Source organism: Phaseolus vulgaris, chromosome 5 (assembly GCF_051622355.1).
Source record: "Phaseolus vulgaris cultivar YP4 chromosome 5, ASM5162235v1, whole genome shotgun sequence".
In the NCBI taxonomy this organism is placed as follows: domain Eukaryota; kingdom Viridiplantae; phylum Streptophyta; class Magnoliopsida; order Fabales; family Fabaceae; genus Phaseolus; species Phaseolus vulgaris.
Genome location: NC_143502.1, coordinates 9091653 through 9113942, shown reverse-complemented (window position 1 = coordinate 9113942; position 22290 = coordinate 9091653). Strand labels below are relative to the sequence as shown.

The 22290-nt window shown below is 31.9% G+C and overlaps 4 protein-coding genes across 4 annotated transcripts; 3 read left to right on the top strand and 1 right to left on the bottom strand.

Annotated features, from left to right (window-relative positions):
• The first annotated feature begins 1692 nt into the window (after positions 1–1692).
• LOC150027466 (uncharacterized) lies at positions 1693–4980 on the top strand. Its single transcript, XM_090302858.1, has 6 exons — positions 1693–2638; positions 4156–4289; positions 4366–4470; positions 4554–4629; positions 4705–4800; positions 4882–4980. The coding sequence occupies exons 1-6, from the start codon at positions 1736–1738 to the stop codon at positions 4978–4980; spliced, it is 1413 nt and encodes a 470-aa protein (XP_090158984.1). The 5' UTR covers positions 1693–1735.
• A 4410-nt stretch (positions 4981–9390) lies between these two features.
• On the top strand, positions 9391–10045 carry LOC150027465 (uncharacterized). The gene has a single exon (XM_090302509.1). It carries the CDS (start codon positions 9509–9511, stop codon positions 9938–9940), a length of 432 nt encoding a protein of 143 aa, XP_090158635.1. The 5' UTR covers positions 9391–9508; the 3' UTR covers positions 9941–10045.
• A 4369-nt stretch (positions 10046–14414) lies between these two features.
• On the bottom strand, positions 14415–15467 carry LOC137833931 (uncharacterized). Its single transcript, XM_068642001.1, has one exon. It carries the CDS (start codon positions 15465–15467, stop codon positions 14415–14417), a length of 1053 nt encoding a protein of 350 aa, XP_068498102.1.
• Positions 15468–19352: 3885 nt separating this feature from the next.
• LOC137835093 (uncharacterized) lies at positions 19353–20352 on the top strand. Its single transcript, XM_068643440.2, has one exon. It carries the CDS (start codon positions 19780–19782, stop codon positions 20242–20244), a length of 465 nt encoding a protein of 154 aa, XP_068499541.2. The 5' UTR covers positions 19353–19779; the 3' UTR covers positions 20245–20352.
• Positions 20353–22290: the final 1938 nt, after the last annotated feature.

The window sequence follows — 22290 nt, the reverse complement described above, 5'->3', positions numbered from 1 at the left end:
AAAGATACTTTTCTATTATTATCCCACTGTTCATTCAGGCCTCTCCATCCTCCATACTTAGATTCAATGACCTCCCTCCACAACCCACCCTTGTCCGAATTCAGACGCCAAATCCACTTTCCCAACAAGGCTAGATTAAACAACCTAACTTTAATAATATCGAGCCCACTCGCTTCCCTAGATTTACAAAACTTATCCCAAGCAACCCATGCAATCTTCCTCCCTTCTAACCCCTAACCCCATAAAAAATTCCCTTGCAGACACACAATCTTCTTCAACACAGTAAACAAAAACTTGAATAGAGAAAGACAAAACAGAGGTATTGACGATAAAACTGACTTAACACTAGTACAAAAAACTTCATTAATGACTCCCTTTAAAGACGGTTAGAAAAGAACCATCGTAATAAGCGAGGCGGTGGCAGTTTCGTAAATATATTGAATTTTGTTTGGCTTTTTAACGACGGTTATAGCTTGTCGTTAAATGTGGATGAGGAGGTTTTAACGACGGTTCCCTACTGAACCGTCGTTAAAAGTGAGTTGTTTTTTTAATTTTTCCCTTACCAGCGCGCCTTCCCTCTCTTCATTTTCACATTCCAGTTTCCCTCTTTCTCTCATTCTCACCCGCACCCAGTACCTTCACGCCACCGCCAGTGTCGCCGCTCCACCGCCCGCGCGACCTAGCTCTCCACCCTAGACCTCGCGCTCACACCGACAACCACCGCGCCGCCCCTGCTACTCGCGCGCCCCTACTACTCGCGCGCCCCTGTGCGCTCGGTGCCGGCCCAGCTCCCCGCGCCGCCCCAGCTCCCCGCGCCGCCCCAGCTCCCCGCGCCGCCCTAGACTCGCGTGCGCCCTAGACTCGCGTGCGCCCTAGCCTCGCGCGTGCCCTGCCGCGATTAGCACTCACCCGCGCCGCCTAGCCTCGCACGCGCCTTGCTTTGCCGCGACTAGAGCTCACCCGCGGCCCCCTGTGACCAGCGTGGCCTCACGCTGCCACAACCCTGCAACCAGCGCCGCCCCGCTCCACACCAGCGCCATCTTGCTCTACCCCTGCGACCAGTGTTTATATTTTGAGGTTAGTATATGTTTATTTATTATTTAATTATGTATTAAATTTTGATTTATTATATTTTGAGAGTGTTTGTTCTGATTTAGATATTGATTTTATATATTGAATGTACTAAGTCTGAGTCCGAGGGTGTCCGACCTTCGGCAATCTGAATTTAGTTTTTCATGATTAGATATTGATTGCATATATTGAACGAATTTATTCTGAGTCCAGAGGTGTCCGACCTTCGGCAGTTTTGATTTAATTTTCAATGATTATATATTGTTTTGACATATTGAACGCATTGGTTCTGAGTCCGGAGGTGTCCGACCTTCGGCATTTTTGTTTTATTTTTTCATGATTACATATTGAAAGTATTGGTTCTTAGTTTAACAGTTCTATGGATCGGAGTTGGATTAATACATCACGAATAAGTGATACTTACGAAAAAGGGGTGGAAGAGTTCATACAATTCGCAGAACATAATGCCGTTAGTTATAATAATGGAGTAAGGATAAGGTGCCCTTGTATCAATTGTTTAAATGGAAGGATATTGACTGTTTCTGAAATTAGAGAACATCTTTTGTGTGATGGATTTTTGAAAAGTTATACGACATGGACGTGGCATGGTGAATTGTTAGACTTGCCAAGTGTGCACGGAGGTTCGGAGGAAGTTCATTTCTCAATGGATGATAGATTAGAAGACATGATTCGTGACGTGGGAGCAGAATCATTTGCTAATGTAGTTTTTGAAAATATGTCTAATGATGCAGAGACTCCTTTGTATCCTGGTTCAACTAACTTCACACGATTATCAGCAGTGTTAAGGTTGATGAATTTGAAGGCAATGAATGGATGGACCGACAAAAGTTTTACAGAATTGCTTCAATTGCTTAAGGACATGCTTCCAGAAGGAAATACCTTGCCCAATCGAAATTATGAGGCGAAAAAAATACTTTGTCCAATGGGTATGGAGTATAGAAAAATACATTCATGTCCTAACGATTGTATTTTATACAGAAATGAGTATGAAGATTTAAGAAGATGTCCCAGGTGTGGTTTGTCACGCTATAAGGTTAAGGTTGGTCAGAATGATGAAATTGATGAATTGACAAAGGAAGGTCCTCCTGCTAAGGTTGTTTGGTATCTTCCGATAATTCCAAGGCTTAAGCGTTTGTTTGCAAATGCAGATGACGCTAAAAACCTTAGGTGGCATGCAGATAATAGAAAATGTGATGGATTACTTCGTCATCCTGCTGATTCTTTGCAGTGGAAGAATATTGATAAAGAATTTCCTGAATTTGGAAAAGAATCAAGAAACTTAAGACTTGGATTGGCAACTGATGGAATGAATCCCTTTGGAAATTTAAGTAGTAATCATAGTTCATGGCCCGTTTTGTTAGTGATTTACAACTTACCTCCTGCGTTGTGTATGAAGCGCAAATACATGATGTTATCTATGATGATCTCTGGTCCAAAACAACCTGGAAATGACATAGATGTTTATCTTAATCCATTGATTGAAGATTTGAAATTATTGTGGAATGAAGGGGTTGATGTGTTTGACGCGTTTAAAAATGAATCTTTCCGATTGCATGCGATGTTGTTTTGTACTATCAATGACTTCCCTGCATATGGGAACTTGTCAGGTTATAGTGTGAAAGGCCATAGAGCATGTCCAATATGTCAAGACAAGACATCTTATGAGCAGTTGAAACATGGAAGAAAAACCGTGTATCTTGGGCATCGTAGATTTCTAAAGAAATATCATCCGTATCGTCGATTGAAAAAAGCTTTTAACGGATACCAAGAACATGACATTTTTCCCACTCCCTTAAGTGGTGTTGAAATTTATGAAAAAATCAAAAATGTTAATGTGACTTTTGGAAAAATGAAGAAGAAGCAAACGGTGAGTGAAATATGGAAGAAGAGATCAATCTTTTTTGATCTTCCGTATTGGTGTAAGTTGGATGTTAGACACTGTCTAGATGTAATGCACGTAGAGAAGAATGTGTGTGACAGTCTAATAGGAACACTTCTGAACATTAAAGGCAAAACAAAGGATGGTGTGAATGCACGTCTGGATTTGATTGAAATGAATATACGAGAGGAATTGGCACCGAGAGAAGTTGGTAAACGTACATACTTGCCTGCAGCGTGTTACACTTTGTCAAAGAAAGAGAAAACAAGTTTTTGTGAATGTCTTAAAGGTGTTAAGGTACCACAAGGCTACTCTTCAAATGTGAAGAGTCTTGTATCTATGAATGATTTGAAACTAATTGGCTTAAAGTCACATGATTGTCACGTTCTGATGCAACAATTATTACCAGTGGCTATTCGTGGAATCTTGCCCAAAAATGTTAGGCATACAATCACTCGACTATGTTCATTTTTCAATTCCATATGTAGTAAAGAGATTGACTCTCAGAAGTTGGATGAACTTGAAGAAGAAATAATTGTTATCTTGTGTCAACTCGAGATGTTTTTTCCTCCATCTTTTTTTGATATTATGGTACACTTGGTTGTTCATCTTGTAAGAGAAATCAGATTGTGTGGGCCAGTTTATATGCGATGGATGTATCCAGTTGAACGATACATGAAGATTTTGAAGGGATATGTGAAGAATCAATGTCGTCCAGAAGCTTCCATTATTGAAAGATACATTTCAGAAGAATCTATTGAGTTTTGTTCCGAGTACATGTCAAAAGCCAAATGTATAGGAGTTCCTGAAAAAGCTTGGCACTCTCGTAGATTCATAAGCAGGAACCTAAGACAAATTTGCCTCTGGGAAAGAAGAAAATAGTCTCCATTGATGATCCTCTGGCGGCATTGGTGGAAGTTGCTACAGCTTTAGATACAACCGTCTTAGAGGTTCCATGGGATGCCAATGTTTTTGGAAGGCATAGTAATCTACCGTTGTACGTTCACATGTCTGATTTGTTGGACCTTGCATCCGGAGATCAAGAGATTAACATAACAGTTCTGCAATTATGGATGATGTAAGTTCAAATTTTAAATTCTTTATACTTTTGATTTATTAAATATACTAGTACTAACTTATTGAAATTTAGGTATCTTTCTGGATTATGCTTTGATGAGGGGAAACATAATATATATGGGTTTTTAGACCCTCAAATCACTCAATCAATTGGAAACAAGAAGTCGGAAACACAAACATACATCACCACTGCCTTAAAGAATGGTGGAAAACACATTTATTTTGCTCCGTACATCCATGAGTAAGTTCTTATTTATTAAATAAGTTTTAATAAATTATTGAAATAAGAGAAACTAATTAACTGATTTGTTATACAGGCGTCATTGGCAACTATTGATCATATCTGTTCAAGATCATACCGCTGCATGGTTTTGCTCCTTGCATAAAAAACCTCCTGCCTATTTTAAAAACATTATAGATAGGTACGACAGTTTCATTTAACATTTATTATTACTTATATATTATATAATGTTATGTATTCTAACATGAAATCTTATTATTTTAGTGCTTACTCTGGATATAATATGTTGTGTGGGAGGAGAACTTCAAACGCACAAAAACTCACTTGGATGTACCTTAAGGTATTTAAAGTATATTTGTTCACTTAATTTAATGTGTTTCACTCATTCATTTAATACATTTATTTTCACATGCAGTCCAACAGGCAACCTCAAAATTATGAGTGCGGTTATTATGTTATGCAGTGGATGTTGACTATTTTGCAAGCTGAAATTATGAAAGGTTGGGATAAGGTAATACCTCAATACAATAAACACTTTAAAATTTGAGATTTATTAATCATGCACTAATTCAAAATATTTCAAATGTCACAGTTGTTCAACGACCAACACCCGCTAAATTTAGAAGCATTGGAGTATGTGAGAACAACATGGTCAAAGTATTTTGTAACCATGTATAACACTCTAGTATAGATAAATCATTACAATGACAAATTTTTTCATATATTACCAAACTTTTTTGTATTATGTTATAATTTGTTGTATGTAATTTTTATATTTAAATTATGATTTGAAATGTTTTTATTTTCTGGAATTGAAAACTTTATGCAGGTTATTTGAGATTTTTTAAAAAATAAAATTTTTTATTTTTTTTTAAACAGTACATATAACGACGGTTCCACTTGGAACCGTCTTTAAAAGGGACACTTATAACGACGGTTCCTAGAGGAACCGTCTTTGAAAGTCACGTAATTTTTTTTTTGAAAAAATAGAAACCACTTTTAACTACGGTTTTCACAACCGTCGTTATAAGTCCATACCTTTTAACGACGGTTCCCAGAACCGTCGTTAAAAATCATATCTTTTAACGACGCCTGTAATAACGACGGTTCTGGAACCGTCTTTAAATGTCGATTTTAACCGTCGTTAATTTACCTTTTTGTACTAGTGTAATCAAACATAATCTTCCAGCCATCGAGATGTATCTATCCTTCCACCTACCTAGCCTGCTCTTTATTCTGTTGACCACTTTGTCCCAAAACTTGCCCCTCTTATGACACCCCCTATAGGCATCTGCAAGTACTTAAATGGAGTTCTCATCACTTCACAATTTAATATTGTCACAAAACGGAGGATCTTCGTCTGATCCACCCCAACCCCACAAAGTCTACTCTTGAGGAAATTCACCTTAAGACCAAATGTCAACTCAAAATAATTCAAAATAACTTTTATGTTAAACACACTTTTGATATTTGCCTTACAAAAAATAGAGTGTCATCAACATACTGGAGCATGTTTACCTTAACCAACTTTTTCCCGATCTCCAAGCTCTCAACCAAGTCTTTCTTTAGGTTAAACAGTCACTCATAGCTAAGATAAATAACTAATCTAAGTAGTGATCAACATATCACAAGTTTGCTCACTAGATATGAATAATGTATTTATACAATGTTTATGCATTGTTTTCTAGTTTGCTATGTGAACACGAACAATGTTCGCTATGAAGCTTCCTAGGGCAGATAAATTTGAGAAACATTTTAGCACTATGCAACATTATTTATATTTTTCTTCTTCTTCTTGATGAATGACTTTAAATAGACATTAAATAATATAGTAGTTGTAAATTTATTTCTGACCATTATGGAGTTTCAACTTAGTTGAATGTCGTTCTTGCGTCTGAAGAGCTTGAATGTGAAAGATGCATTAAATTCAGATCATGCACCATTACTTTTTTTTTCTCCTTTATGAAACATCCTAATAGTTTTATATATTTATATCTTCTTGGAGAGTGTGCATTTACTTGAACTTGTGTAGAGTGGAAATTCATATGAACCATATAATATTTTCAAAGTTGACAATGCTAGCATTAGGGAGTTGTTGAAGAAGACACTTTAGCTCTTCATCCAAGATTTCATGTGACTTGATCTTTTTATGGATCCTCTTGATAGGCGAAGGTAGTGAATATTCCATGCATAATAAAATAAGTATATGGATATTAATGTAGTACAAGGTTAGCTTAAATTTATGTGTGTATAGTCTAAGCTTTTGTCAAATATTTTATCAGACGTAAAATAAGACTGCATAATGTTATATGGTCTGACCAAAGAAATATTTGTGTCTTACATGATCTATTGTTGAATAAATACTATCTTCTTACAAACAAAACAGGACCATATCTTACACGTAGTTGTTTTTAGCACTTAAATAAAATCATGGGTGTTGAAATTTTCCTAACAATGTTATATTAAACTTTAGAATTTTGAGTTTCAAGTTATTAAATTATATTACAGTGAAAATTTAAATTATATTATGTTAGATTAGGAGTTTAGAATTATTTAGAATTTTGATGTTAATTTATTTATTTAGTTTTGTTTATATTTAATATATTACTTAATGTTTTTATTGATTGTGTTTTGTAAGTTTTCATGCTCCTATTTATTTATGTAGTATTGAACTATAAAAAATTTAAATATTCTTGAATGGGATAGGGTTATACCTTTAATAAAAAAAAAGAGTGAGATTTACATGCATCATACAAAACATAATTCTAGTTGCACACGAATAGAACATATATATTGATAAGAGTTTGATTAATTTAATATGCATAAGTGGTGATTACTAGAGATGGTGAAAGAATTTATACATTTTCACAATGTAGTGTTGATAGTAGAGACAACAAAGTAAAGATGAAATGTTCTTCCATGAATTATTTGAATGGGAGAGCATTGCCTGTTTTCAAAATTAGAGAGCATCTTCTGTATGAGATTTCTTACAAATTATATAATGTAGACATCACATGGTGAATTGTTAGATTTTCCAACCGTGTACCAAATTGTAGAGTTTGTTGATTCAATAATGGACAACATATTGGAAGACATGATCTGTGGTGTTGGAGTAGACTCTTTTGCTAAAGTGCATATGTATGAATTTATATCTAGTGATATACAGACTCCATTATACCATAGTTCAACTAAATTCACATGATTAACAACGGTGTTAAGATTGATGAATTTGGGTAACGAATGAATTGACCAATAACAAGTTCACATAATTGTTTTAGTTGTTGAAGGAAATGCTAATAGAAGGGAAATCAAAATATAAGGCAAAGAAGATAATTTGCCCAATCGGTATGAAATATAAAAATTTACATGCATGCCTTAATGATTACATTTTATATAGAAAATAGCTTGAAGAGTTAAAATATACAAAAATGTGGATTGTTACGATATAAGGTTAGGATGATTATGAAGAGAATAATGAAAAGGCAACAAAGGACCGTCCCCTTAAGAGAGCAATTTGATAGCTTTTACTAATTTTAAGGGTTAAGCATTTGTTTGGAAATTAAAATGATACTACAAACCTTAGATGACACGCAATTGACCAAAAGTGTGATGAATTGTTTCATCATCAACCCGATTCTTTGTAATGAAAGAACATTGATAATGAATTTTCTCAATTTTGAAATGAATCAAGAAATCTAAGACTTAGACTAGCTACCAATGAAATGAATTTGTTTGGTCATTTCAGTATTAATCATATTTCATGACCTATTTTGCTAGTGATTTATAACTTAGATCCCGGTTCGTGTAAGAAGCCCAAATACACAATGTTATCTATGAGGATCTTTGATCCAAAACAATGAGGGAATGATATAGATATTTATCTCAACCCGCTAATTGAAGATTTAAGATTGTTATGGGAAGAGGGGATTGAAGTGTTTGATGGGTTCCAAAGAATCTTTTCTTATGTATGTCATGTTATTTTGTACAATTAATGATTTTGCTACATGTGAGAACTTGTAAAGTTATAGAATGAAGGATCATAGAGCATGTCTTGTATGTGAAGGAAACACATCATATGAACCGTTAAAACATGAAAGGAAAAAAAATACATATTTAACATCAAATAATTCTAAAAGAATTTCACTCATATCTCATATTGAAAAAAGTCTTTAAAAGGACAACAACAACATGACATTTGTCTCACTCTAAAAATGTTAATTTAAAAAAAAAAAAACAAAGAACAAGACAATGTTTTTAACGTATAAAATAAAGATGTTAGTATTTTTTTTCTCTTTCATAAATGTACAAAATAGATGTGACACTCCAATAATATAATACATGTGAAAAAGAATTTTTGTAATAAATTAGTTGAAATAATTCTCAACATAAAAAACAACAATATATTACGTGATTTACTATATAACCAATGAAAACAAGATTTTATCAGATAAACAACATTAACATTAATTATTGTTTCAAAATGTAAAATTTCATATTTTTTTATATATAAAAAATGAACCAAATAAAAATCATATACGATAACCCTTCAACCGGTATAAAAATTATATATTATATTCAACCGATACTCTTTGGTGCTACTCAATTAGAGAAAATTTATAATCACTCATATAGGGTCAATGGAATCCATAGTCGTTTTTTTTTCAATTTGTTTACTTTCAATTTCAATCATTTATATATGTGTCCACTCAAACGTGTCCTTGATTTTATGCTTTTAATTTTTTATGCATGTTACATTAATTATTGGTCATTAAGTGGGCACATTGTCTGGTTTCAGATGTCCCAGTTCTATTGCAACTTGCAAACCCTAATTAGTGGTGCATCATAGCTAGCCAAATACCATATATGCTCACCTGGAATGCCTTGATTTGTTGCTGGACATGTAGACACCGACGGGTCAAAGCATTAGTTTTTTTCCATCAATACTATTATATCTTAGCACAATTATATGAATCTTAGCTTATCTTTTTCACTACATCATTTATTATTCATTTGCCCTACATGCAGCATCAACAACCAAAGCTACCCCACCTAGTATTAATTACTGTACCATTCATTATTTCTCTATATAAGGCTCCCTTCTTCACCTTTCAAACTCATCTTGCATCTTCTACATCTATAATTTGCTTCTATTTCTCTCACCTTAACCATTTCCATACACCAAAGAAAAAGGGTCACTCACAAAATCCTTTTTATTTAACATGTCTTTTTCAGAAGGTGTGTTTGAGTTGGGGATGGAGTTCTCAGAGGCCAACAATGTTCTTCTTATGTCACTGATGGAAGAAATGCAGGAAGAAGATTTCTGTGGTGATGATAGACTTGTGAATATGATTCAGTCATTGGAGGCAGAGATCAGTGACACTGAAATTGATCAAATCTGTGAGATGGAACACCTGGACACATCATACAGTGAGCCTGATCATTGGGTTGACATGAACATCATCTCTTCCTTGCCCTTTGATGAGATGAATTCATGGATCCCTTGTGAAGATGAGATGATGGAGCATGCATCAATTGAATATGAAGCTGCAAATTATATTGATGATTTTCAATTGTCTTATGAAATTTTCTTAAAGCAGCAATATAGAGAGACTAGTTATTTGGCACAAGGACCAAGTGATCTAGTTTTCTGAAATAAATTTAGTATTCCAAAAATTATCTGTGAATGTGTCCATATCTACATGTACATGTTATTCCCAAAATTAATGGATATTCCAAAAATTAATTTTAGAGAGAGCCATTTGAATAAATGCTTTTGAATTTTAAAATTCATACTTGTTATTTTATAATTTTATTTTTCCACTCGTCTCTCAACACCACAACAATATATCTTATCATATAAAAAGTCGAAATGAAATTTGCCCCACACTTTATTTTAAAAAATTGAATATAATTATTTTAAAGAAAAAGCATATTCATTCATTAATTGTTCTTGAGAAAGTTGACTTTGCCGATTCGTCAAACAAAATTATTTAGTATTTACTGATGACTCAAATTAATTTGATAAAGATTCTTTTTATTCGTTTCCTGATAAGAAAGAAAAACTTTCCAAAGAAAAATAATATAGAGTAGTATTTGAGTTTTTTTTACCTCATAATATATAGCAACCTCACAAATAACATATATTAAAATAAATAAAAAAGAAATAATTTTATTGGTAACATTTCCCTATTGAAATAGAGGATTGATGTCGAGATCAATTTGGTTTATAGATGATTAATGTATATAGATCGAAATTTAAAATGAAAAATATTAACAATATATTAATATTAAGTTGGTTTAAATAAAAAATTTGAAATTAAACTTTAATATAGTGTTGATTAAATAGTTAGGCATTCTTAATTCGTACATTGTATGAACATGTATTCCGATGTTGAGCAAGGGACACTTTATTTAGAAATTTTATTTTTATGATATAATAAATTTATTTTCATTTTGTATGTTATTGTTTTTGAGTTATTGAATACGATTTATGTATGTTAATAAGTTTGCATTAGACTATATATTATCTTCATCATTTTTCTTTCTTTTGTATTTAATTATATTTTCAAATAATTAATTATGATTAAATATAAATTGATTATCCTATAAGTTGTATATTCTCACATATAATTGATTTTTATAAGTGAGTTAATTGATTATCTTTTGTAATGATTGCTTATTTAGAACTTGTTTGAAACTCGTAGTTAATAAATTATCACTTAAATAATTCATTACATTGTTCTTGTTGAGTTTTCAAATTTAACAATGAACAAAATAATCAATTAATCTTTAATATAATCGATCATTTCGAGTTTGGTAGGGATACGAGGTTTACAGTAATCCATTAGCTCCAAGAATAATCAATTAGATTGTGCAAGTTGTGCTTTCAGAAACAATGAAAAATAATATAAAATAGGTTACCTTTATAAATAATACATTAAATTAGTGTTTAAAATAAGTTTTCTACAAAAAAAATAAAAATGAGTGTTTTCGTAGGTTGAGAATATGGTATCTAGTTTTCAAGAGTTTTGCTCACATGTTGAGTGATTTCATGTAAAGTGAAATTGTAATCAATTTTTACCACGATATTAGAATTAATCCCTCTTGAGAAAATTTTAATTAGATATTGATGAACTTCCCTCCCATCCTCATAACGGAAATTCGAAGATTGGAAAATTTTTAAACTCCAAGTTTCTTAAAGAAACTTAAATTATTATTTTTCTAGGAAAGATCTTTGAAGATAAATTAAGGAACAAATTACTTACCTTTAGTTATCAAGCAATTTCATTTCTCATTTTCTCATTTAGGGATAGTAATGCGGGTTGACCTGTCCCATATTTCTTGTAAAAGAGGTGATTTCTGGAATTGATGAGGTGCAAGAAGAAATTTGAAGGATGCAGAAAGAAACAATCTTTTTATTATTACGCGAGCATATGGGCTAGCATGTTCCACTTTATCCTTAGTCCGGACGAGCCTAAGCGGGTCAGCGAACTAAAAGATTGAGCCTAACCCGCATTTTGGCTAATTCTCTATGCACCACATCACTTTTGACTACACCCAACACCTAAAAAGAAATTGATTATTTTTCCCTTAGTCATTTAAAATAAGGCATAGGGTTGATTGAGGTGCAAAGTTCATTCCAGCGACTAACAGAGGCAAGAGTTGTGTTGCGCGGAGAGTCGGCGACGGAGCCGAAAGTTGTGGTGTTTGGTTGTCCTGGTTCAGCGGTGGTGGTTGGTTGTACAAATTCATTAGAGAAGGTAGTGCTCATTAGAGAAAAACAGTAACTTTTTCATGAAAACTGGTGCACTCCAAATATGGTTATCCGGAAGTGGTTTTTGTTTTAGTTGGAATCCGAATGTCGAAATTCGAAGGTTTCCCAAATATTGTGATTCATATGCAGAAAAGGCGAGTGAAAACGTCAGGATGTGAATATCCACAAACGACCCGGATATAAAAATTCAGAAGCTATTATGTAGTCATTGTTCTGGATAAAGAAATTTAGAAGTATTCCAGATATGTTAACCCATAATACAATATGAAAATTGCTTTTTTTTTCATTTGAGGCCATTTATGAAATGCATAGGAACATGGTGAGGACTAAAGGAGGAAGATCTTCTAAGGTCGACCGCATGTGACCAACTGCATATGTGAGAAGAAAAAGTGGTGGTCATAGTAATTTAACTGGAAATGAGGACTTTGAAGAAAATATTGAACATGAAGAAGTGGAAATTGAGGATGAAGGCTATTCAGGAGTGTCAACGAATAAGTCATTACTGATTAATTATGAAGATCATGTGGCGAGACAGTTATGGGATGGTTTGGTAAGTAATGAAGATTTTATACACTACAAGAAATAATGATGGTAGAGTCCCCAAAAGAGCAACACAAAGTGCAAAAGAGAGACGTTGCATGAGGCTAGTGTGGGCTTAGCGTCCCAATAGAAATGAAAGCTAGTCTTTTGGTGGCTATGCATTAGAGAAAACCTCTAATGGGACACAAATTTACAAGGTAGTGTTGGCTAAGCCTACATAAAGAAAAATATATTATTTAATTATAGTGTAGGTTTGGATGACACTAAAATCGATATAGAATTAAATAATTATTAAAAAATGGACTTTAAGCCTCACTCAACCTCGTAAAATCGGCTTATAAGGTGAGGTTTGCACCCACTTATATACTATGACATGTCCTAATCTCTAGTCGATGTGGATCAACACACACCCCTCACGTTGAGGCTACCAACTCGTGCGTGAGACTATATATTATTGGTGGTCTGATAACGACCTGATAGCGGATGACTTGATAAGTCCAACAAATAATCGCGCTAGAATAGGCTCAAAATGATTATGATAATACCATATTAAGAAGTGGACTTTAAGCCTAACTCAACCTCATAAAATCGACTTATAAGGTGAGGTTTGCACCCACTTATATACTATTAAATGTTTTAATCTCTAGTTGAAGTGGGATCTCCAACAATAATTAAACTTAGCATCACCGTTGGGGACACTGCGTGAGAAAGCAAATGTGAGTAAATTGTTGATATTGGGAACACTATCCAGGAAATAAATATGAGTAAAATGCACTTAAGGAGAGCGAAACGGTCATGAAGACAAAAAATGAAAAACGAAATTAAGGAGAGCAAAATGGTTATATGGACAAAAACGAAAAACGAAAAATGAAATTAAGGAGAGCGAAATGGCCATGAAGAAGACGTAGGGATTTTGGGAGGAATTTCGGGATTTTGAGTTTGAAAGTGTGAGATAGAAATGAGAAATTGAAAGTGTGAGAAAATGAAAACGTGAGACAAAAATGTTTTAATGTTTTATTTTCTTTCTCATTAAATAACTTAGCATGGGCTAAGGTGACAATAAACATCCACATCACCTTAGTGTCACTTATACCTATGCTAAATGTAATAAAATATTAACTTGCATCCACTTTGTGTCTCTATTCTCGATGCAGTATCATTTTGCAAACTTATTTTTTGATTGCATCTACTTTGTGTCTCCATTCTAGAAGCTAACTTATTAGTATTATTTTAATATTTTTTATTGTGAGTTAAAGGTCTCCATCGTGGACACAATATTTGATGTTTATTTTTGTGTCCAACTTGATTAGACTTCACTCATGCCAGTGAACTTTTTTATAGCCCCGCTTTTTGTTAGCAGCTAAAATGGATTTTTCTTGTAGTGATATGACTGGTTAATTGAGTATAATATGTATGTATTTGTTGATTATTGTAGGATCATGGTGAGTTTAAAGTTGTTTCTCATGGGAGAAAGGTGAATAAGTTCGGAGTACCACATGAGTGCATAGAGGCTACAGTGCAAATGTTTAACTTAGATGGTCTTATTCATGCAAGTTATGAGAATGTAGATAGAGAATTGCTTTGTGCATTCGTAAAGAGGTTGCATCCACTTATTTGTTCCTGCCTGCAAGTCAAAGTGCAAATGAAGTTAAATCACTAAAGCAAATGTAAAGTGCAAATAAAAGGGTGTCATTGGTTGGTACCATTGACATGCGATCAACAAGAAGTGACTTCTTCAAATATTCATATCGTTCATCACCACCAAAGTTTAACATATTCTTGCTTCCATTCATTGAGTTCTTTTAACAAATTCATTCGAACAACAACCCAGGACTCTTCTCCATACCCAATTCAGCAGCAACAACACAGTATGCATAATGGCCATCAACCTTAACATCGACAACATCAAGAATGTATGGATGAAATCCTACGTGAATTGATCTAGCGTAAGAATGGATTATGTTGGAAAATTTGTGGTATGTGTCCTTCACTCCACAACTATCATGTTGTGAGTGTATGAAACCCACATGTTCATAATAAGAAGGGATTCGCTTAGTTGATCTCATAAATTTGGTAGGACGAGCCTTTACAACACCTTTTGTTCTGACCTTATCATGTGGTGTGTAGATAGATGTCTTTTTTGGAAAGGCAATCCCTTCCAACTTAATTTTGATGCTAACCTTACTTGCAACGTCAACCTCTTTAAAGCGCTTTGAGAAGACCTCAAACTCTTTCTCAATTGACAACTTAGATGAGCAATGTTCAGTTGCAATATCTTCAAAGCTTAATCGAGTCCATATTACACGCACTAATTTAAGTGGTATGCTACTCACACCAAATGAAGCCAATTGACATGTACATGGAAAATCATGAGTACATGTAAGAGTACATCCACCACAACTAATTTTATCAAATCTCATAGATTTAACTCTAACAAGCTTTTCGAAAATAAGGTTTAAAGAATATTTAGACACATGACCTACCAATTTTTTGTATGTTGTAACATTATACCGATGTCCCACAACATGAAAGCTCTTTTGAAATGAAGCTTTGATTGCATTATGTTGTAAAATAATCATCTTGTTGATCGAATCCCAACAAAAACATAAGTCCCCCATGGAGTTTTGAAGAATTCTCTTTAGGCTCCGATGTGGCACCTCAATTTTGTTACTTGTTATGTTTCCTAAGTGCATCACCTTATCTGTCCATGCCTTCACAAAATTTTCTTTATGTGGACGTAACCATGTACCTATCACATATTCAACAAATATAGTCCATGGAGAAGAAACAACTTCAAACGTATTGACACGATCTTCAAAGACCTCAACAATATCACAATCCACACTAGATCCCCAAGCCTGCATTACTTGATCACATACCTCTCTTGGATGCACTAACATTTTACATTTTTCTTTCACATTTTTATCGATGTGAAATCAACACAGCAAATTACAAGTTTTAGGAAACACAATTCTGATTACATTCATTAAGACTATATCCCTATCACATACCACCACTAGGGTATGCATCAACTCTCAAAAATAACTCTTTAAAATAAATGGAGAGAGTTGAAGTGTTTTATTTTATATGAGTTTACAAGTACAAATTGGTAAGAGTGCATATAGTATTAAATTTTTTAATAAATTATTTAATTATAAATACAATCATTTATAATATTTAAAGTGACAATAACTAAGAGTATTATAATTGAAAAATATTTAATTATCTAATATTTTATCTGAAAAAAAAATGAAAGAACAAAACAGAAAATGTAGCTGGTAATATGATTATATATCTGATATGGCATGTGCAATTCAAACCTTAAACAGACTCACACTTTATAAAATGGAAGTCAATCAATCACATAATACACAGAAGCCAATAATGTTCAGTTGAAGGTAAGAAACTATTGCAAAATATCTATTGAAAGCATTTCCTTTGCTATTATAGGGTTCGATTATCAGGTTTTGGAGGGATCTCTTTTCCACTGTTAGGTTGAATGATGGTACGAATTGCGAAAACATTATTAAATAAAAATTAATTTTAAAATTTAAATAATTAATTAATATATTAATTAAATTAAATATTATTTTAAAAATTAAAAAATTATTTAATATTTAAATTAATTTATATTATTATTGATAAATAATTTTTAAATTGATATTTAATTAATTATCAAGTTTAAATTATCAATTTTAAAAAATTTAGTAATTAAAATCTTGATAAGTAATTAGATATTAATTTAAAATAATTTATCAATAATATAAATTAATTAAATATTAATAATTTTTTTAATTTTTAAAATAGTAATTAACTTAATAAATATAATAATTAATTATTTTTTCTCTATAATTAATTTTTATTTAATAATTTTTTAATAATGATGACAGCCAAATAATATATTAGTGTATATAAATTAAATTACTTTTGTGTGTAAGTTAATTTCATATAAGTTTTTTACTTTTTATTTATATTTTTATACATGAACTAATTTTAGTTTAAGTAGAAACACACTTTATTTATTTTTTCTATTACAGATAGTGATAGAAAAGTTTGTCCAAAGAAACTCTTTCTCACCGTTTGCTACTTTAACTAATCCTATTACAATTTCTATAAAAAAAATGGATAAATTCATGATAAAGAGAACTCATTATAAAGAAATAAAAAGTGAAATCCTGTTTTACTCATTATCAAAAAACTTAATCATAACTAAATACATACAATTAACTTTAAAAAAAAAAAACTATCTCAAGCTTATCTTGGTCATCATTACATAAATGCATAGTGAGGGAAGAGCACTAAGCAAAAACTAATGTGCAAAGCAAGGATCCTGTTGCTAGAATATCCATGATCATGTTTCTTGTTACAATGACTTTTGACTAATATATAAAGATATTGTTGTGGTGGCATGAAGACTCTCACCCTTTTTGCAATAAAGCATGGTACAAGATACTCTGGCTTCATGCTTCAAAGACTAGCATTGGTTGTCAACATTCAATTGATTAACATAAAAAAATATAATATATATGCTTAATTCCCCAATGATGTAGTCTTGTGCCAATAAGGATCACAAATGATGCTCATCACATGGGAGTGGGTTCATTCACCATCCATTATTTTAAAGTGATATATTCTAGGCATCTAATCTCTATCTTAATTAAACCCCACAAAAAAATAATGTAGTGCCAACATGTGCATCTAAATGTGAGTTGGGTGGTCACAAACAATGGTTTATCATCAATCTCTTCATTGTTTAATTGGGTCCACTTGCTTTCATATTCATTGGAGGCATATCTTTTCAAAATCCTACATGCACAATGTGTAAAAGTTACCCAAAATCTTAGACAGCCCCACAAACCAGATTTTAAATGCCTCCAATTTTTATATAGATCATATGGAGATTTTTTTTTCCCCATCCTTTTCTAGAGATTTGACATTATCAATATAAGTGGAATCAATTTTTTCTGCATTGGAACCTTATCTAAAATTAAAGAATTTAAAGTGGGGATAAGATAATCTCCATTTACTAAAGTGTTTTTTACACCAAAGACACTACATTTTTAAGTATAGATAGAAACACATTAAAAGATAAATAATGATGTTTATATTTTAAAAAGTAATTTTCTTTTTGCAAATAATTTATCTAGTTTTTTTTTCAAAAGTTTACACATACTCACCAATAATTACAAAAAAAGGAAAAAAAATAAAGAGAATATAAAATAATATTGATAGGAGAAAAATATTTTTATAAAGGATTATATGAAGAAAAAAATGTTTAAATTGTTAAGCATATTTCGTTAGTAAAGGATGCTATAATAGCCTTTAATATTGAATAACTATAAAAAAAAATATTAATGATTTTATTCTAAATAAAATCATTGAAAGCTTTTTAAAAAAAAATAATAAATTCTAAAAATTATTAAAAAAGTTATACTCAAATATTTATTTAAAAAATAATATTATTTCTTCCACAAAAATCATAAAAAGAATAAAATATTTTATAGAAAAATAAATTAAATACAATTATTTTTGTTTTTAAATTTATAATAAAAATATTAAATAAAATTAAGAAATAAGTGAAAAAAACTTTAAACGTGATGAGATGAGATATTGAAATTAACTTGAAAATATAGGATCGCAAAATAATATTTAGTTAAATACACTTAATTATTTATATTTATAATTTATGACCTAGTAAATTATATAAAATAACTATTAAAAGAGCATGCAAATTAGTGTTGCATTTTCCCTAGTTAACTAGTTATATAATAAATGTTACATGTGATGAAAATAATTTTTTCATCAAAATTGCGTCTAAAGTTAATTTGGTAAAGAGGGGATAACGATGAAGAGTTATATTTGTAGCATGTGCGGACAGGATATGAAAATAACTTTCTTATTCGGATTGGTGTCTAAAATCTTTGGTATGTATGAGATCTATTATAAAGAAATGTTAAAGGGTTAAGGTTGGGAAGAGTAGGTTTACTTAACGATAAAGGTGACTATTTTTGTATCTTTGAGTCTCTAGGTTGAATGATGCCTCTGTTTTTATATAAGGGTTGTGATATCCCTAAAATATCTCTATTATTTATATCTCTATTATTTATTCTTTTCTTATTGATAAAAAAAATGAAAATAATTTTTTTATCTGATAATTTACCGTAATTATAATCAATAACGTGTACATATCCTCCACCTTCTAAAAAAAAGACTACTTACCTTTTCTCCTTTTTTCATGATTCTTATCATTTTGGAACCTTGGCACACTATCACTGGTGAAGCTTCCAATTTTGTATTCAATGATCACAATATTCTTATCTAGCATTCATAACATTTTTTATATCCACCAATAACTTCATGTTACTATGCTTAAAAGTTGAAGGATTGTGTGTCCTTCTAGTCCTTGGTCAACTATTTTTTTCCATATTTGATCTAGTCTATCTTGGAGTTAAAGAACTATATATGTACCCTTTTAAATCTTACTATTTTTTTGTGTGAAGTGCACAACATTTTTCTTTGTCCACTTCTTTACTGAAAAAGATGGAGAAAGGAATCATTAAAAAGAATATTATTTTGAAGTTGTTCTTTAATTATGCCCTAACACATAGACACCCATCAAGTGATTGTATAAACTATTCCCCACTTTATGCAAAACCCATTCACTATACTATGCAAAAAACTATTCCCCACTTTATTGCAACTAGAGGTTTCATCCACTGAAAGCTTGTCTTTTCATGTTTCCTTGTCCCACTCACAAAATTGAGGTTTTTGGGTCAGATTCTATGGTTTTTTCCATGAGATCTTGCTTACTTCAAGCCGTCCTTATTGCCAGAGCACACGAGCACATACACACACATTTGCTTAATTATTGCCACAACTTTTTTTAATTTCTCTATGCTATATGGATATGCAACATGCATGATCAATCAATAATGTAACATAGTTTTCTTGAGTGCACATGTGCACATGGCTGTCTGGTTCAAGGTGGTTGTAATGTCCCCTTCTTGAGTGCCTATATAAAGCCCCCTTTGGCTCATTCAATTCATTCATCTAAAGCTTGTTATCTCTTATTACATATTCTATTCTCTCTCTCACACACACACTCTTTCTCTCTATCATTGTTCATCTTTTTTCTTCTCTTCTAGCTCTTTTCCTAAGACAACAAACCAAAAGAGAATGGCATCTCAAATGTGTGAGAGTTTGGCTCTCATCAAGGGGGATGATGAGCTGCAAATCAATGGTGCTCTTCTAATGTCATTGATGGAAGAGCCATCACCAAGTGATGAGGGTGATGATGACAGATTGGATAGCTTGATTAGGTCTTTTGAGGCTGAAATAAGTGGAAGCAAGATGGGGGATCATGATGATTCAGCATCCTCCACAGGTTCAGAAATGTTTGAGAGCAATGATATGGAAGAGAGTGGCACTCAATCATTGAACATGGGAGAGATTGAATATTGGGCTAATTCATCAAGTGAGTTTGGTGTGGGATGGGTGGACATGGATTTGGTGCCATCATCCCCATTTGAAGATAGAAGTTGGTGTGTTGACCCTTGTGGAGAGGAGTACTATGCCTTGGCAAACAACTACTTGGGAGATCATGGATACAATTCCTTGTGGCAAGACATGGCATGCAATTGATTCCTTTTAATAATTACTTCCCATATTGTTCATGTAAATCCATGTTGTAGCCCTCAAAATGTTTCTATAAAAAAAATTGGATGAGATTTTCATTATGAGCAAAAGAAAGTTCTTTGACATGTCAAATCCTCACTAGATATTGAATTGACAAGAAAGGGAAATTAAGGATGGAAACTATAATTGTTCAATAATTTAATCGATAGGTCCAATTTTTGAAAGAAAATAAATAGAAGAGTAAGTTATTTGCCTGTTTTAAAGGAAGTTATAAAAGTTGATTTTTAAAAGAAATATAGTATTTTTATTTTTTTTATTTGGACTAGCAATTAAATATAATTTTTAATTAAATGTGTTAAATTGTATCTAAGAAAAGTATTTCTAGGACACAAATTGAGGCTCTAATATCTATTAACACTAGATGATATTGGCTTCGATATGAATCTATAAGTGGAATCTCGGAAAATGAAAGCTTCTAAAATGCTAGAAAAGTTTTTTTTCAAATCAATGGTAATAAAATTAAACTAAATAAGTTTTGGAAAAAAATTAAAAGAGTCTCTTAGAAGAGTAAAGCAAGAATGTAAATGAACAAAATCATAAACAAGAAATATAGAAAGAAAGTAACATTTAAATAGCATGAATACTAAGTGTAGAAGAAAGGTACGAAATCACAAATGTAAATTGAAAGAGATAATTGTTAAAAGATAAAAAAAAAATATGTAAAAGAATATTAAAGTCTTCGTACCATTGTTATGTCTTCATACCATTGTTAAGTCTTCTGAGTTTAATTGAAGAGATTTGACACTATTAAGTTATAAGTAACCAAAAACCTTAAAGTAATAGGTTTGTTAGTCTTCATATGTTATATAACTTTCTCATTTTTAATTAATGTAGAGCTCAAACTCACACTTAAATTCTTAAGATGTTACATATATAGTTTTTTTTTTTAATAATCAATCAAGAACTTAATATTAATATATAAAATATCACCTCAATACATAAGAGTTTGAGCAGATTACTCCCAATCCCAAAGGGTAGAATTAGCCACGCATACTTCTAGCACCTTCCATTCTCCCAATTGGGTTACAATTCACTTTATGGTGTTTTCCTCTTAATCTGGCACCTGATGTTACATATATAGTTTATGAAGACTTACTAGTCATTTTTTGTCCAAAAACATGTCTCTATGCTCATTTCACATCTTTGCATATTGTTGATGGAGTGTGATTTCTCAGCAAATGGACCTAATCAACTATGGTACAGTTGATAAAAGAGGTTGTTGTGTTTATAGGGACTAGTTATAACCAAAATAGAAATATCCTTCCTTTTGAAGTGGGAATATGATCATAAGGGGATGCATATGTGATATTAAATAAGTATAACATATAAGTAATGAGATTGAAACTTGATGTAAAAAGGAGAAGTTTTCTATTCAATACAAGTGTTGGGATTGAATCACTTTGTAAATCTCTTTTGATATAGTTAGTTATAAATGCATTATTGGTCAAGTTTACTATTCCTTATGCTCAAAACAAATTTAATTCATTAATCATGGTTATCTAGAACAACAAACTATCATAATCAATTTCTTAACTTATAATAGTCTGCTTTTGCATTAAGATGGGAATAGTCCAAGTCAAACATTCAATTTTTCCTAGACATTGACTTATTTGGTTGATTTAAAATAGTTCAAAAAGTGAACATGTTTCCCAATATCATTCAAGTTCTAAAGGCATGAATGGTGATTCCTCACATATCAAGCATTAAACATTCAATCAAATCAAAAGAATTGAAACAACAAGTATTCATAAATAACAAAAATTGAGAGATGTTACATTGTTCTTCAATCCCAACAGAATGAGTTTAACTACTCATGATGGTGTTTACAAAGAAACTCATAAATGAATAGATAACAACAAAAGACCTATAGTCATGGATATTGCATGTCAGTTGGACTATTTTTCTTTTGCATAAGTTACACCTTCATTTCAACCTCCCTATTCTGAACCATGATCTCCCTATTATAGAGTTTAGTGATAGGTTACCTCGAAT